The 18,154-nt window shown below is 34.6% G+C and overlaps 2 protein-coding genes across 3 annotated transcripts in view; both read right to left on the reverse strand.

Annotated features, from left to right (window-relative positions):
- The window catches only part of erbb2 (erb-b2 receptor tyrosine kinase 2), a 29,467-nt gene extending 26,337 nt beyond the window's left edge, over positions 1-3,130 (reverse strand). The window contains exon 1 of one of the 2 annotated variants that reach the window (XM_028029763.1): positions 2,832-3,130. In XM_028029763.1, coding sequence (XP_027885564.1) covers positions 2,832-2,904 — 73 coding nt within the window. In that variant the 5' untranslated portion in view covers positions 2,905-3,130. The remainder of the gene's footprint in view (positions 1-2,831) is intronic. The other variant, XM_028029772.1, reaches the window with a different exon arrangement.
- Positions 3,131-9,755: 6,625 nt separating this feature from the next.
- On the reverse strand, positions 9,756-16,720 carry pgap3 (post-GPI attachment to proteins phospholipase 3). Its single transcript, XM_028002968.1, has 8 exons — positions 16,333-16,720; positions 15,244-15,341; positions 14,366-14,518; positions 13,434-13,496; positions 13,122-13,183; positions 12,264-12,400; positions 10,880-11,084; positions 9,756-10,089 (listed from the first exon to the last, which is right to left on the reverse strand). Exons 1-8 carry the CDS (start codon positions 16,544-16,546, stop codon positions 10,026-10,028), a joined length of 996 nt encoding a protein of 331 aa, XP_027858769.1. The 5' UTR covers positions 16,547-16,720; the 3' UTR covers positions 9,756-10,025.
- Positions 16,721-18,154: the final 1,434 nt, after the last annotated feature.

Here is an 18,154-nt window from a genome sequence, read left to right on the forward strand (position 1 = left end):
AGCTATTTTGATAGAAGAGAAAACCTTTTTAGAAAATAAACTTAACTCATTAATCAGCAACTTGCATCCCTAAAAATACAAACATCTTTTTTTTTATTATTATTATTGTGCCACAGTTTTTCAACCAGAGTGAAAGCGGAAAGTTAATTTCTCCAAAGCAGAGAAGATTTAACAGGTTGAGAATCTGGGTCACAGTTTCAGTGGAAACTGAAGCTCTGACCCAAACTGGAGGTCGCCTCACTGACCCAGACCAGACTGGTGAGCCTCCGCTCAGAGGAGAGAGAAACCAGTAACTGTGGGAACCTTTCCTACTGAAAGTGAGGCTCGGTCCTCGCAGCGTTGCCCAACTCTGGGAACCAGTCGGAGCGCTCACGTTGATCTCCGATCCTAGAAAGATAAACACGACAGGCTGAAGTTCACCAACCAGTTCCTGTTAACAATGCGGTTTTATTTGGACCGACTTCACCTGCGACTGCTGCTGCCTTTGTTTGTGCAGCTTGTTTTGGACGCAGCAGAAGAAGGTTGTTTTTTTTCCAGCTAGCTGTTAAGCTTTTAATGTATAACTCTGCACGCTAATAAAAAAATTGACAAGTGTAAATCAATAACGTTTGGAAAATAAAATAGAAAAGATTTAAAAGCTTTCAAATTGATCCGACTCGGCACAATATCGACTTTTCTGATTCAGTCCGTGCAAAAATCGAGATGTGCTGCTTTATTTTTACTCCATAAATATCCAAGAAACAAATATTATTTCTAAAAATGACTAAAGGAGGATATTCAGCAGATGCATTTCCTGCAGAAATGTCAAGAACAACAGAAACCAGGAATATTTAGGACTATATCCAATACAATAAGCAATTACTCAATTAACTGCTTGATAAATTAAAATGAGCTCAATATTTTCCATTTGGATCATTTATTTCTCTTTTCTCCCAAAACCTGGATGGAAAACGTCTTTACTTGCCTGTTTTTGAAGGATAATCTTGTTTACAGAGGTTTCATAATTCATTTTAATTATTGTTTTCTTTATTCATTTTTGCATATTTAAAATTATTTCCAGTTCCAGTGTTAAAAAAACATTAAAAATTTAAAGTTTATTGGTATTTTATTGGCCATTATGTTACTTGAAAGAGACCACTTCTCTTATAAAACAAAAATATTGTTTTATTTTTCTAATCAGCAACTTGAGATGCTAATGTTATTTTATAAATATGAGAAAACGTCCTGTTAGTTTATCTTCCAGCAAAACTAGTTATGGTGACACAATGAACTGATTTTTATGAAACAGACCAACACAACGTCACAAACCATTTAAAAATGGAAAGTAAAAATTTAAATCTGAAGAAAGGATCATTAATTTTGTATTCAGAAAATATTTGTAGATCCAACTTTTAAAGAAATTGCAGCTGCAGGTGCCTTAAGGTATTACTCCCCCTACTTTGCACATCTAAATATAAAATATTTTGATAATTATTCATCAGACTGGATGGAGAGAATATGTGGAAAATTATTTTTACGTTTTGCCACAGATGATCAAGTCTAACTAGTCATTTCGCCCAACTTTAACCTTTAACTGCATTTTCTTGCTCAAGAACAGCATCTTCAATTATGAGAATATGGACACTTTGTACATTTTTAAAGAATTGCATCAAAAAAGATGTTTGTTTTCATGCCAGATTTGCACAACTAACATCAAAATTTAGATTTTTGATTCACCTTTTGCACTAGTTTGTCGTTTTCTGCCACAATTAATTTTAAATTGTCCCAGTTTCTTCCATAAACGATAATATTGCTGGATCATTTTACAGTAACATAATGGTCAATGACACGTCCTCAACTTCAAATTCTAAAGAAACTTTAACTCTGGACCTGCAAACAACAAAATAAATAAACAAAACAAATAAAATGAATAAACGTCTGTATACTAAAGGAAGAGGAAGACTTTTATCATCCAGTTTTAAAAAACAACAATAAATTATGCACATTTTTATTATTGAGCTTGTTTTAACTCATAATGCAATTAATTGAGCAGATAAAATCCTAGAAATAGTAAAAAAAATAAAAATAAAAATCACTTGTTTTTCTGAAAATCTGCGCTTGCACTTTCAGTTAGCTCTTGTTTTTCTGGCTGGCGCTCAAGCTGCAAGTGCGACAAGTGGCCCTCTGTCAGACAAAGTCCCCTTCAGGCCAGAAGTGAATAACTGACATCGTCATGATGTTGACTGACACAATGCACCGCCTGTGAGTGTTTTTGGGTTGTTGCTATTTACAAATATTGCGATTAAAAAAAAACAGCCTGCAGCGGAAAACGTAGCGAAAAGTTAGCAGATTTCTTGGTTTGTTTGCAGAAAAATAAGTCATTTTTGTCACGTTTTGTTGTTTATTTTGAGATTTCATCGGAGAAAACGACACAAATTGGTGCGTAATTGTAAAAGTGCAAAGAAAATCGAAATCATGAAGTATTAGTTCTGCAAATCTGGCGTGAAAACAGAAGCCTTCTTTGTAATTTGATGCAAAACTATCAGATATAAATTTCTAGAGGTTTTTATTTATGTCACACAGCGCGCTGCAGGGGGTTTTGTGTCTCCAGCGGGACTTGCAACGTGACAGGTGTGACTTTCCTTCCCAGTCTGCTCTCCCTAAACCCTGCCAGCCTCAGCAGAGCAGAGACCGCCTGGCTGTGCGGAGTCACGCAGGAATGCGGTCCGGACCAGAATCCATCTCGCTGCGTTTCGTAGGAAACTCTGACACCAACACCCAACCGGTTCCGACTCCACCGCCGCCTTCTTCCCGAACAGCGGAGGCGCTGGAGTGGATAAAAAGTCACCCACCTTCCCGGCTCCAAGCGCCCGACGCTCCCAGCAAAACGGCCCCGACCAGCAACAAACTTCTCGCCGCCTCCATCTGCGCCTCTCAGTCCATATTCCCAAACTTTGGATAATTAGAAAATATATATAGGCTCTATATAAATCCGACAAAGTCTCCTTCACGTCCTCAGGTTGAGTTTAGTTTGGGTTTTCGTTTCCCCGGTTCGGAGTTGCAGCCCGTTTCCCAATCTCAGTGACTTCCTCCCACGGAGTCCGAGCCCGTCGGTAGTAAAAGCGCGACCGCGCGCAGGAGAGAAGGCGCGCTCCCGTGAAGGCCAGAGCGGGGAGTGGCAGCATCAGCCCGCCCTCACTGCAGGCAGGCAGGCTGTCTGCACGGTGGAGCAGAGCTGAGGATGAAGAGGAGGAGGAGGAGGAGGAGGATGACGTCACAAAAATGCTACAAACCCAAGTCTGTGTACGACGGAATGTTAGGGTCACTGTGGACAGAAGAAAAGAAAGAAATAAGAATAAATTTCCGGCTAAAAACTCAGAAAATTTGAGAATAATCTCAGAAATTTTCGAGAAAAAAACCCCTTGAAATTTTCTGAGTTTGGAAAGTTGAAAATTTGCCAGAGAAAATGTTGAGATTGTCAGAAATTAAGAAAATTTTATATTTTTGAGCTCCAAAAGTTGAAAATTTGTGTAGAAGAAAAAAAAAAAATCATAAATTTGGGGATTAATAGAAATTTTGAGAAACTTCTGAGCTTCAAAAGTTAAAAACTTTGAACCTCGGTAAATATTAAAACACCTAAAATTTCAATCTTTTGTTCTTTCTAGAAAATTACTAAGATAAATCTCAAAATTTCAGAGTTTTTAGGCAGAAATTTCCTCCTCCATTGTTCTCCATCAATAGCCCAATGTGCTGCACTGCAAAAGATGAAAATAAAAAAATAAATACAAATCTTACAAAGCATTTCTGGTCTAGTTTCAAGTGCAAATATCTTAGTACGCTTGAAATGAGACAAAATTAACTTCATCACAAAACAGCTTGTTTTAAGAATATATTTCCTTTGTATTGATGAAAAAGTTCTAGTTCAACTGGCAGATTACTTAAATTGTGGGAATAATGTTTTAAGTGAAATAATCTGCCAGTTTAACAAATGTTTTTTCATCAATATGAAGTTAAAACAAGCTCCCTTTCTTTGCTGAAAAGTTGTTTTTAATTTTGTTTTGTCATATTTCAAGTGAACTAAGATATTTGTTCTAGAGAGATCAAAACACTTGGCAACATTTTGTGTTTTTGCAGTGCGTGGGATCCATTCAGGAAACACGGGACTGTAAAGTTGCAGTTTTATCATTTAAAACTGAGGGAGGTTTTACCATATTAGCTTCAGACAGTTGTTCTCCTGTGGCAGCGTCTTCACATTTCCATCAGCTTTCTCAGGCTCTGCAGTCGTGGCAGGAGATCAGGAGTCGGAGGAGGAAGAATCAGCTCCATTCATCGCAGGCGGTCCGATCCCCCCTCCCACCGCCGGCCGGGTCAGAGTCCGGCCTCCTGCACCGCTTCCAGAACAAAAAGCTCCCCTCTCAAAACAATCCTGCTGTTTCCACAGGATGAGATGCAGTTATTCTGCAGAAAATGTGGCTGAATTATGACATTAGATCGTCTTTCAAGCAGGGAAATTAATTACTTGAGCTTTACACTGCAAAAAAATGCAAATATTACCAATCATTTATCATTTTAGTACTCTTTAAATAAGACAAAGTCAATATTTTCATGCTAGTTTCAGATTATTTCACTTCTAACAAGATATTTTTACCCATTTCTTTCGTACTTTATAATTTCTCATTAATAAGCAACAACGAAAGACAAAAAATACCACAAATAAAAAGACAGAACTAGTATTTGTTCACCAATATTAAAGAATTATTTACATAAAACAAGTTACGTGTAATTTAGTTTTGTCTAATGTTACATGGACTATGGTATTTTACCAGAAATAAGGCCAAAATACTTGGTAAAATGTGTTTTTGCAACGCAAAGACGATAATAAATGATTACGTTTCTTACAGAAAAACAGCTTTGCTGTGTGAAAACGTAACTGAATACTAAATCTGTTTCCCCCCCTACTTGTCTCTACTTGTCAGAATTGGTTTCGTATTCAAGCATCAGCAACATGATCACTGCAAAAGAATAAACAATTTACCAGGTATTCATGCTCTAATTTCTAGTGAAAATATCTCAGTACACTGAAAATAAGACAAAATTAACATTTTAGTAAGTTATAGTAGCTTGTTTTATGTAAATATCTCATTAATATTTAGAAAAACGTTCTAGCTCCACTTAAAAAACTTTTTTAAACAAATGCTTTGTTATAAATTCAATAATCTGCCAGTGGGACAAGAATTTGGTTGCTAGGCGACAGGCTCAGCTTGGCAGGTGTTGCTAGGTAACGGCAAAGTGTCAAGCAAGTGATCTGCGAACTTTTTCATCAATATTAGGTTGTTTCTTACAACAAACTACTATATTTTGCTAACAAGTTACTTGTACGTTAGTTTTGTCTTATTTATGTCGTTCTGAGACATTTTCACTAGAAACTACACCAAAAATACTCGGTAAGATTTGGATTATACTAGCAGTGATCAGGTTGCTATTGCTTGAAGACAAAACCAATTCTGCCAGGAAGAGTGGGGGAAAACAGCTGTTACTTTTTCACAAAAGGTCAGCTATTTTTCTGAGAAATTAAACAATTTATTATCATCTTTGCACTGCAAAACGACAAAATTTTACCAAGTATTTTTCCCTTGTTTGTAGTGAAATGATCTAAGTTCACTTGAATTAAGACCAAACTAACTTACATGTAACTTTTTAGCAAGATACAGGAGCTTGTCCTAAGTAAACAAATCCTTAATATGTAGAAAATCTTATATATTTCATTCTATATGTTAAATGAACAACCTTTATAAAACATCTGAGTTGATAACAGGAAGAATCACAGACTAAACTTAAACAATTTCCACAAAAATGTCAGCATTAAATAACCTTTAAAGGTTTCATGTTAATTAGTACTACAGGTGTGAATGCATTCAAATCTCACTGAAATTATTCCAGTAATTAAATTCAAAAATGGAAATTTGTGCATCCTTCATGCACAAAGTGAGACATTTCAAGAGTTATTTTGTGTTAATTTTGTTTCCTTGGCTTAGAAAAAGACACTAACAAGCGCTAAAGAAGCAATATGTTTACGTGTTAATGTATCCAAGCAAATTAATGGGAATTTCAGTGGAAGGAAAAAGTATGCTGATTGTTAAAGGAAAAGTTGCAAAAGCAGAAAATAAAAAACAACAGAAAGGACTGTGAAGCAGTTAAATTTAAAATATGGACTTCAAATGTTGAATTACAAGTTAAGCCATTTAAATTAATGCATATATTTTCTGTAAGCCATTATTTCCGAGTTAAAATGCCTTTTTATTTGTCTTATGTAATCACTTTAATTTTTTATTTTCTGAAAGCCAGAATCATCAAACAATATCACAGTTAGTAAACCTGTTTTATATGTTTATATTTTGAACAATATTACTAAAAATAAGTAACTTTTTAATTATTTTTTAATTTGCTTAGATTCTCATGCATCATCTTTATCATTTTTATAATAATTATATGAAGAAAATCAATAAATTACGAGAAACTTAAGGCATTTTAAACTTACCGTCTTTGTAAAGTTCAGCCAGAATCTCTCCGTTAATCAATAATTAACTGCTCCTAATTATTTACAGAATAAAAACACAACTCTGTTTCTTATCAACACACACTTTTTATTTAAACCACATCCATATTTTTGTAGTTTTTTGGTCAAATATCTGATATGAGGTTGTTGAAAGTGCGCTCAGTGGGAGAGGTGATGTTGCACAGGGCAGCAGGCAGGGGGCAGCAGAGAGACGTGTTTACTACTGAGGAAGACAGATGATTTATGGGAATTATTACCTCAGAGCCGCTTTCAAGGTTTTCACCTTTTAAAAACGGTTTTTTTGTATGTGTGTTTTTTTACTATTTATTTATAATTTCACAAATACATCTATATATTTTTAGTAAAGTTTGATTTCAACAAATAGTTATATAAATTTCTTTAATTTCGACATTCAAATATTGTTGGATCCAAGTTATGGAGTCACAAAAGTGACAATTTTATCAGTAACTTAGCCGTTAAATAAATATGTGATAATTTATTTTAAATAGTAATTAAAATGTCATTAACTCATTAACTTCTGGAGAAATGTGGACTTTTTTTATTGATTATATTTCATAGATTATGCGCTACTATCCAACTGACTTCTGATTGGTTGACCTACAAAACCTTTGACCAATCAGCGCAACTTAATTTAGCCCCGCCCACATTCAAGAGACATCCTTGATGTACTGAAGCAGAAAACTGTAAAATAAGAAATTAAATAATTATAAAAATAGTATTACTAATTATAAGTAATCTTTAAGATAAATAAAGATTTCTTAAATTATGTCCCTTAATGATATAGAAGGTAAATAAACACTAAATTAACTTGTTTATGTTAATCAATCAGATGTTAGACTTCTTCTGCAGCTGTGTTTCCTTTACAAATGTGAGAAAAACTTTGGCAACATCCAGCTAATGTTGAAAAAACATTTTTACAATTTCATTACATAAGAAATTTAAACCGCAGCGTCATCCTCCAGCTACTTCCTGTTTTCTTCTTCGTGGTTTGTGCCAGTGGAAACATTCAGTTGTTGATCATTTGATGAAACAAAAAAATTTTTTCATTGCAGTTTTGTAAAATAAACCAATTTCAGTAGTCAAAAAAATAAATAAAACATTTTTAATAATCAGCGCATCACCAAAACGTATCAAAAAACAAGTTTCCATTAAGCAAATTTATTTTTGAAACATCAAATTCCACAATTGTATTGTCAATAGAAATGCGGTTTCATTGATTTAATGATTCACTGATCAACAAAAACAAAATAATATTGATTAAAAACAGAAAAAAATAAGATTCTTAATATTCATAATAATTAATTATGAAGATGTTTATTTATGAATCCAATACATTGGATTCAGTTTTATATTTAAGTTATCACATATTTATTTATTGTGTTCAGGCACTTCCAGCCATCCAGGGAATCTAATATTTTCTTTTTAACCTTTGAAGCAGTTTTTAATCAGCAGCTCCTCTGAGGTTTTCTTTGGCTCCCAAAGTTCAGTTGATCGCTCTCTTACACACAGACAGGCATTCGGCTTTTAATGGCAAAAACAACAAAACGTCCAGAAAAGGCAGCGTGTAAACAAACCCGCGCTCCTCACTGTCTGTGTTCTCACAAAAAGGCGTGAACGCGTTTAAATGGACGCTCGGCTGATAAAGTGCACATGTGGGAGGGAGTGAGTTCATTTTTCACTTCAAATGGAAAGAAAAATAAAATAAAGAATATCTGCAAGAAGCATGCTGATGGAGGAGAAGTGTGAGGCAAACATGAATGCAGGAAGGAAATATTCACTGCAAAAACACAAAATGTTACCAAGTATTTTTGGTCTCTTACAGCAGGGTCCAAACTTTTTACACAGAGACTTTGGAAATATCCAGGGGCCAAAATTTTCTCTTTTTCCCCACCCCAATTAAATATGCAAAAATATTATTGTGAATTTTTTCAATTTTACCTCATGTTAATGTATTACATTTGCCGTATTGTTTACAGTTATTTAACTTTTTGTACTCATTATTTTTCATTTTATAAACCCATAAAATGTTTTTATTTTATTCCCAGCAATAAAAATAATTATTTTCTTTTACAACCTTTGCTGTATTTAGCTAAATGTAATGGATGGGTGTGCTAAAGTCTGTTTTGGAGGAAAAACACACAGGATGTTTGTGGCACAACCAACAACAAAATAATAATTAAAAAAGGATAAAAAAAATAAAAAAAATATTTGTGTTGTACTTAACATGTTCTGTTTAAGGAGATATAAACTTTCCATGAAAAATAGCCTAAAAAAATTACAAAAAGTGTTGGATGGCCAAATTTGTGCCACACAAAATCAACCCAAGGGCCAGAAATGGCCCCCGGGCCACACTTTGGACACCCCTGGTCTAGTATTTGGTGTTTAGACCACTTGAAATACGACAAACTAACTCATAATTGGCTTTTAAGCATGATTTAGGAGCTTGTTTTGAGTCAGAAATCCCTTAATATTGATGAAAAAAATATTAGTTCCATTGGTAAATTATTTCACTTATATTAAGAAAAATATCTTATTAGTTAAAAAATCTGACAGTGTAACTAGTGTTTGTTTTTAATAATATTACAGACTTGTTTACTCAAAACAAGCTCCTATATCTTGCTGAAAAGTTATTTATAAGCTAGTTTTGTTTTATTTTAAGTCTACTAAGATATTTGCACTAGACATGCTTGGTAAGATTTAGTTTAGAAAAACATTAAATAATAAATCGGAAAATAAGCATTGGAGCACTGAATTTCACTCACACCATCTAAACCACAGAATTTGGACAAAGTCACAGCAACTTTCCTTGCTTTGTGTTCTCCCACATCAATCTTTTCTCACTCTAAAAGGCAGTCCAGGTGAATGACAATATATCCCACAGAAAAAAATAATAAAAAAGATCAAAATAAAGGCAAAACTGAGCGAAACACTGGTCAAAATCAAACAAGGCCGATGATAAAAACAGAAACAAGAGCAAACAAAAGCAGCTATGGAAACAAGAGAGGCACAAAAGTAAAGGTGTGACAGTGAGAAAAAAAAAAGAAGCTGTCAGCTGGAATGGGCTTCCCCACCTTTCCAGAACAGAACAGTCAGCGGCTCCATATGAGGGAACCGCTCTGAGTCCAGCGGCCCGTTTCAGGCACTGCGCTGACAAAACCAACCTGCCGCCAATTTTGGTCGCCGCTGCTGCAGATTTCTCTCTCAGAGGTGAAGGGATTTATTTCATTCATTCATTTCAGGCATTTCTTTCTCTTTTCAAGTACTTCCCCCCTTGAACGTGTCTCAAAATGTGCAGTTGTGATAAGACTGTAGCACACATGACAGTGCAAGGCAAAGTAAAACATATATGGATGTTAAATAAAGAATATGTAAACGAAGTGTACTTTGATGCGAGTCAGAGGTGTGGTGAGCGGCGTCATCTGGGAGGCGGAGCGGCTTCTGTGAGCGATGAAGAGGCGCGCCGCTCCTCCTACTCAACTTTAACCCCCAACTTCTCTGTGTTCAGTAAATAGAGGCTGTCATCTATCAGGAAACTGGGGGAGAAACAAAACCAAAATCAGGTAATAATTAGAATTTTGATTTCAACTAATATTCATATAAATCTTGACATTCAAATATTGTTGGTTCCAAGTTATGGAGTCACAAATGTGACAAAATTTAACAAATAAGTTGTTAAATAAATGTGTGCTAATTTAATTAAAATAATAAATTCAACTAATAAATCATTACTTAACTTAATAACTTTTTGGTAGTTAATAAGTTTGGTAGAAAGTCTATCCTAGTATTGAGTAACTGATCAAAAGATCAATCATTTATTATTTAAAAATTATCCAATGGACCAAAATTTTGGTATTTTAAAGTTCAAAATGAAAATAATTGATATAAATAACAAAATAACAAAAAATTAGGCAAAAGAAACATTTTTCCCAAATTAATTTCTTTCATTATTAAACTTCAACAGAAACTGTGTGTCTGCTGAATTTTTGGTTAAAACAAATTTGTTTCACATTCAGTGAAGTTACTCAAAGTGCGTAGAGTATCCAGGAATCTTACTCAAGTAACAGTATCAATACTTCATAATAAAATTACTCAAGTAAAAGTAAAAAGTAAATGTTTTCCCAAAACTTACTGAAGTAAATGTAACTTGTTATCATTTTGAGCATTTTGCTAGTTTTGGAACAGTTGCGGTAAAGATGGTGTAGTAATTCTAGAGTTATATGTTCATACAGTATATTATCATTTTAAAGAGAATATGCTGTCAGAAGGTCAACAATTTTAAAAGAAATTGAGCCCAAACTTTCCTATGAAGCTCTAGAAACCAACCTGTAGAAAAGGAAGTGCACTGGGATGGTGCTGAGGTGCCACACAGCGTGGGCGTCTAGGATCCAGAGCAGCGGCGGGAAGTCCAGCAGCTCCAGCAGGGCCAGGCCATGAAGCAGCAGAACCACCAGGCCACACTTCCACCAGTAGGGGAGAGTCCGCCGGTTCTGCCAGCACCAACAGAACCACCACAGCATGTTCACCATGCCTGCAGAGACAGAAAAACCACAAAAAAACACAAAATGCTGCTGCGCTACATCCATTCTTCAATCAATCAATAAACAACAACATAGTATCACAATAGACACATGATCAATATCAATAGATAATACATCTGATAGAATATTCAATATTTAATATATGAAATATAATCAAAACTTCGGCCAGCTGAGCTTGGTTGGTAGAATCAACCTAGTTTACGCTTCGGTTACCTAGCAACTCAACTGATTCTTTGGTTACCTAGCAACGACCTGTTGAGTAACTGCCACAGCTGCAGTTTAATGTACCGCCACTTTGCCTCATAACTGCTAAAAAATAAAAACAATGACGTGGAGTAAGGAGGGGATAAAACAGGAACGGTCACGTTACTAGTTAGATATTTAAAGCAAAAACTACACAAGTTGAAATAATAATCGGAAAATAATAAAATAATCGGAAATTTTGAGATTAAACTTGGAAAGAAAAAAAAAACGCAGAAAATTAATCTTCAAAAGTAGGAAACTTTCAACTTTTCAAACTCAGAAAATTTCCAAAAGTCAAACATTTTTGACTTTTGAATTTCCAAGATTTTGCACAAAATTTGTGAAATTTATTTTAAAAATTCTGATTTTTTTTCAAATTTTTGAAGCTCTGAAATTTCCTTGTTCCCTCAAGAAAAATTTTACATTTTTTGTCAGAAATTAACTCCTTTATTTCTACCTATAATAACCCTAATACACTGTTGTAAATTTGGTATGCAAGAAAAAAAATCAGAGATTTTCTTTTTATTAATTTTAAAACCATAACTGTCCTCCCAACTTAAATCCAATTTGTGGGGCGTGCCGTGGTGGCGTAGCGTATTTGAAGGCCTTGAGTCCTCGATGCGGCCGTCGCGGGTTCGACTCCCGGACCCGACGACATTTGCCGCATGTCTTCCCCCCTCTCCTTCCCCGTTTCCTGTCAGCCTACTGTCATATAAGGGAAACTAGAGCCCACAAAAAAGACCCCCTGGAGGGGTAAAAAATAAAAATAAAAAAAATCCAATTTGTGTTGGTCTATCTCACAAAATCCTAATCCTAATCCTTTATAAAACCATAAAATGTGGAAAAAATCCAACCAACAGTAGTACAACCGGAACCACCTCATGAAACTCTCAATGGAAACCTGATTCATTGGGTGTGTGTTGTACCGATGGACACGTTGGCGGCCATGTTGTATCCATAGTCAAATCTGATGAACGTCAGGTAGGAGACGTGGGAGGTGAAGGCCAGGATGAGCAGAGCGCCCACCATGCTGGACACACCCGGCCGCCTTAAACCCAAAGTCCTGGACAGGAGGGAGAACGTTGCAATGTGAGCAAATATACAGTAACAACTGAGATAATATTAACAGCAGATATAATGTAATAAAAGATCTTACAATAGTTTCATTCTACTTCAAGCTGGGTTAATGACAGTAAAATTCAAGCACTTTTCAAGGTACTTTGGAGTTAAATATAATTTTTTTTTAAACTAATAAATATAAAGTATAATTTATTGCTGTTGTTAATAATGTCTTGTTATAGATTGATTTTATATTCCTGTGTAAACTAAAGAAAAAACTACATTTTATGGTTTGAAATGTCTCTCAAACCCAATTGTCTGCTCCGAGAACTAAAGACAAAATTAACAAAAAAATACTCCAATTTCATTTGTTGAACACATAAAATACAAGCTAACTTTTACTTCAATTACATAGATAAATAAGTCTTTGAGCCATTAGAAATAATAAAAACTAATTACACTGAAACAATCCAAACAAATCGTGTTAACGTGCAAAGAAAGTGAAGAATAAAATCTCTAAAAAAAAATTCTTGCCAAGATTTCTGGTATTTAGCATATATAAATTAATTCTAACTAACCTAAAATAAGAGAAGTTCAGAGTTTGAATATTTAAGACTTCCAAAGACTTTATACAAAAACCAAGAACTTTCCAAACCTTGAAAACACCTAATATTGAAATTCGAGCAATTTCAAGGACTTCCTGCAGAATTAAACCATCGGCTCACCTGACGCAGCACAGGTAGATGGAGTAAAGAATCACTGCTGTTGCACAGAAATAGTCCATTTTCTGAAGTACAAGACGATTTTAAATTAATAACATTAATTTTCAGACGAGGTAAACTAATATCAAGATCTGCACTTTACTGAAAAACAAACAGGAAAGACCTCAACAATGTGCCAGTGAAGATATTAGGGTATTAATGATTAGCTTAGCAGTTAAACAGAATATTTTTTACGGATTGCTCCAGATAAATCCTTTAACGACACAAGTTTTATATCTGTGTTTTAACATTTCAATGTATGATTTCAAGCATTACCTCCGTGAGAAATGTGTCCCGGGTGTGAAACACTGTAGACCAGAACCAAGCATTCAGTGACACCTGAACAACAAAACAAAAGAAAATGAAGAAATTTAATCTGTTCTTTAATGCCAGATACACTTTATACTTTTTATTGAGTTATTTTCTAAAATAATAAATTGGAAATATTTTCAAACAGACTCTTTTATTTCAATCAGCCCTTCTGTGAGTTGTACATACAATGGCCTGCGAGAATATTTGTTTAATTATGAGAATATAGGCATGATATTAGCAGAGTAAAGATGCGATTTTACCAGAAAACTACAAGAAAGTTGTTTTAATGAAAAAAGCTTCTAGTTATTAAGATCTAACATGAGCAGCTCAGTTTGTGATTCTCCCTTCAAAACAGACTCAGTTACTCAAATTTGAAGAATTGCCTTTTTTTTTGTAAGACCGAAACCAAACAATAACTTCACACAATGTTCAACATTCTTCATTTTATTTACTGTTATTTTTTGTGTAGAAGTTCTGATAAAATTATTACTTCATTCACCAAATATAACCACTTTATTCTGGTAATATTGACGCTTTAAGGACTTGGACTTTATTGTTACAAAACTTTATTACAGCATTACTATGACTGCATTCTTGTAATATTAAGAAGTAATAGAAGCTGTAAAACAAGATGGCCGCCATGGTGACAAAGAGTCAATTGGTAAAAAAATAAAAAAAATCAGATTTTTCAAAAAATGTATTAATTTATAAAATATTTCAGTTTATGTGTAAAAAAATATTTTTTCTTTCCATTTCACAATAATCCTCTACTTTGTGTTGGTGTAACACATAAAATCCATATTTTTCATAAATTAAATCTTCAAAAACTAAAAATGTGATAAATGGATCAAACCATTTTACCGCCCAGCCCTATCTGTAGTTCTCCCGGCTCTCACCAGAGAGAAGGCGTTGATGGTGTGGTACATGGGGCTCTGGCGTGGCACCGTGCTCCGGTAGCGCAGCATCATCAGCAGGCAGGCCAAGCCATTCAGCAGAGACGCCAGCGCAGATGCAGGTTCCTCGAAGCACAAGATGCGCACAAACGGCCACTGCAAGACAAAAAATCTTAAATCTGACTCCATGTTTTATAATATCAATGATGATCCAGAAGGATTTTTTGGTTAGAAGTCCTCAGTAATTTCAGGTCTAAGACGATTCACTGCAAAAAAATACAAATGTTACCAAGTACTTTTGATCTACTTTCAAGAGTAAATATCTTTGAAAACTTGAAATAAGACAAAACTAATGTAAAGGTAACTTTTCATCAAGACATAGCAGCTTGTTTTAAGGGAATAATTCCTTAATATTGCTGAAAAAGTTCTAGTTCCACTGGAAAATTATTTCATAATCAACTGGCATTTCGCCGTTACCTAGCAACACCTGCCAAGGCCATCCTGTTACCTAGCAACCAAGTACTAGTTCCACTGGCAGATTGTTTCACATAGAAGAACAAGGGAAAATGTCTTAGTAGTAAAATTATCTGCCAGTGGAACTAGTTATTTTTTAGTCAATATATAATATATAATAATATAATTACTGCCTTAAAACAAACTCCCCATCTTGACGAAAAGTTACCTGAATATTAATTTTGTGTTATTTCACGTTTTCCTATGGGTAAAATAATCTGCCTGTGGAACCAAAACTTGTTTTACTGACTCTAAACAAGCTGCTAAGTTTTTTTTTGTGTTATTTCAAGTTTTCCTAGATGTTTGCAGAAGAAACTAGACCAAAAATACTCTAATATTTACAGTTTTTTTGCAGTGTTAAGACAAACCTTTCCGTGGAACTGTGGAACTGTGTATCCTTCAGCCTGGTAAAGTCCAACAGTGGTCCACATGCACTGGTATCTACAGTCGTCCCGACACGTCCAACCTGCGGCGCAGAGAAGACAATGAAGTGCATTATTCTGACAATTAATTTCATTTTTTTTAAATGTACATTCTGCAGCCTTTTGAAATTAATTCTAAACGCTTTAAAAAATTTAATAGATTCATTATTTTTTCTAAACACAATGAAAAGCATCTCATTGTGGTCCCTGCCTAGATACATTTAATACATGTTTTAAATAATTATTAGTTTAACCTTTTTTTGTATTTTTCTCAATATGATTACTACTTTTACTAATACTTACTACTTTTATTCCTTACTTTGCCCTAATTTTCCACGTCGTAAATAAACCTATATTTTGCTAATTTAACTCAGCTAGAGTTGGGAATTATTTCTTTTGTTTTCTTAGTTATTAGTTATCAGATTTGGGTTGTAACTAGTCACATTTACTCAATTACATTTACCTGAGTAACTTTTTTGAAAAAAAGAATTCTTTTAAGTGTATTTTTACTACAATGTACTTTTTTTGCTTGAGTAATTTTATTATGAAGTAGTGCTACTTTTACCTGAGTACAATTTTTGGGTACTCTGCCCACCTCCGTTAATTATTTTATTATTTTTATTTTTGAGAGGCTTTGGAGTATTTTAGGTATCTTGTATGATGATTCCCAAAATATTTAACCAAACTCATACAGTTGAAAAAAATAATCACATCAAATTTTAAGAAAAAATAAGGAGAAAATGATGATAAATCCTGTGGAAACCTGTTTAAAATCGGTCAAGGAACCCAATAGCTGAACAGTGTTTCTGTACCAGAAAAACAAGTTTGTCACGTTTTGTAGTTCGAACCTGCTAGATATTACCTGAAGGACTTTAGGGAAAATGAAAAGGATTAAACTAACAAAACAAGTGAGGAATTAATAAAAACCTACTTGAACTAGTTTATAAAATGTTAACTCGTAGTTATAATGGTGCTGAATGTTAGAAAGCTAACAAGCTAGGCTAGCTTCTCCATCACCTGCCAGCAACAGCTCACCTGTCAGCGCCATGTAGTGCGGCTGGCTGGACTCGAAACCCAGCAGCCGGGCTCCGGTGCAGTTCGTCCGGACACACAGCTTCACGCAGTCCCGGTACACCGGCTCCTTGTCCCCTTGGGAGGACTGCACAGCGGTCACCGACATCAGCAGAAGGATGGCGGCGACAGACATGGGGAGTCTGACAGATGTGCAGCGGGGGAACGCCGAGGCCATGGCGGGTGGTTCGGGCCCGCCAGGATCACGAAGGCACGGCGGGGTGACGGCGGCTAAACGGGCCCGGCGCCGGACATCAACACTGGCTCATTCCGAGACGGAGGGGTTGAACCCGATAAACAGCAGCACGGATTCAATGCAGTGTTTCCGTCCTGTCTTCCGAATAAGAGCAGGTTTTACAGCTACACAACTTCCGGTTACAGCTTCAAAATAAAAGTAGCTCTTTATTAAAGTTGCTTAATTTATTCATGACAACCCGCTGAGTTTATTGATAACAGTAGATTAAATCGATATACATCTAAAATGAGGAAAAAAGAAAATGTTATTAAGTTACTTTTTAAAATAAAGTCATTGTTTGCGCCATAAAATGGGGTAACTTCTGCTTTATTTTAAAGCAAGGATTTTTGTCACAGCATAGAATTACATCCTGTAACAGAACATTTATTATTACATTTATTCACGTTTATTACATCAATATTATTGTAGTAGTAGTGGTTATTATTATTATTATTATTAGTAGTAGTAGTAGTAGTAGTTGTAATAGTATAATTAATACTAATAACTAGAAAATGATAATAATGCCAGTTATTATTATTGTTATATAATTATTACTTCTAATTTGGGGAATCTGATCATTAGTCATTATTATTACTAATAATTATATTACTTTATTAATAACTATTTTTTATTATTAACAATAGCTATATTATCATTGTTATTAGTAATAATACTTATTTTGTCTGATTTTATTTTTTACGTATATGAATTATTGTCATTATCGTCCTTAAAATGGCAACATTTCCATGTTACTTTATATTTTGGTCTGTCTGCTTACGTTTTGATCAGTTACTCTGTACTGGAGAAATCTTTTCACCAAATACTTTTTCACTCCTGCTTGAGTAATTTCTTGGATGGCTACTTTTTACTTTTACTTGAGTAAACAATTGTTGAAGTAGTGCTGCTCTTAGTTCAGTAAATGTTTTGGGTACTCTACCCTCCTCTGCTCACCATCAATTTAGACTGTTGGATGTTTATAAAATGGACTGAGGTCCAAAAGGGCAGCAGGTTTTTCACGAGTCATCTTCTGGTAACTGTCTTAAGTTACTTTAAGAATTGAGGAAACAGCTACCCGACAATGGTCTTCCTCTGCTCTATTTTTGTTATCAGAGTGTGAGCTTGGTGTTCAGCAAAGGTCTGTTAGTTGATTCCGCATTTTGCAGAATTTGAATGTGTATTAATCTCTAAGAATGTGCATTTTTAATCTTTCTATGTTCGTCTCAGGTCCAGTAGGTTGAATTCACAACAGACACACTCACGTACACCCCATTCATTCTAACAAAAGAAGAAATGAAGTTGGTAATTAACATCAGACCAGCAGCTTCTGCCCCAATACATTAAGTAAAATATAATAAACTACAGAGCAGTATCTCCCAATGAGCAGCTAGTAACAGCTAACAGCGGCTAACAATTGTAAATTAAACACATCTAAAATGCACAACATTAATAATGACATATACAAAACATAGCAAAATTGCTAATGAAACACTGTGTAAGATTAAATTTGTCTAAAATATATGTTAAAATATAACATTTGTATAGAAAACAGAG

Source organism: Xiphophorus couchianus, chromosome 2, assembly GCF_001444195.1.
Source record: "Xiphophorus couchianus chromosome 2, X_couchianus-1.0, whole genome shotgun sequence".
NCBI lineage: Eukaryota > Metazoa > Chordata > Actinopteri > Cyprinodontiformes > Poeciliidae > Xiphophorus > Xiphophorus couchianus.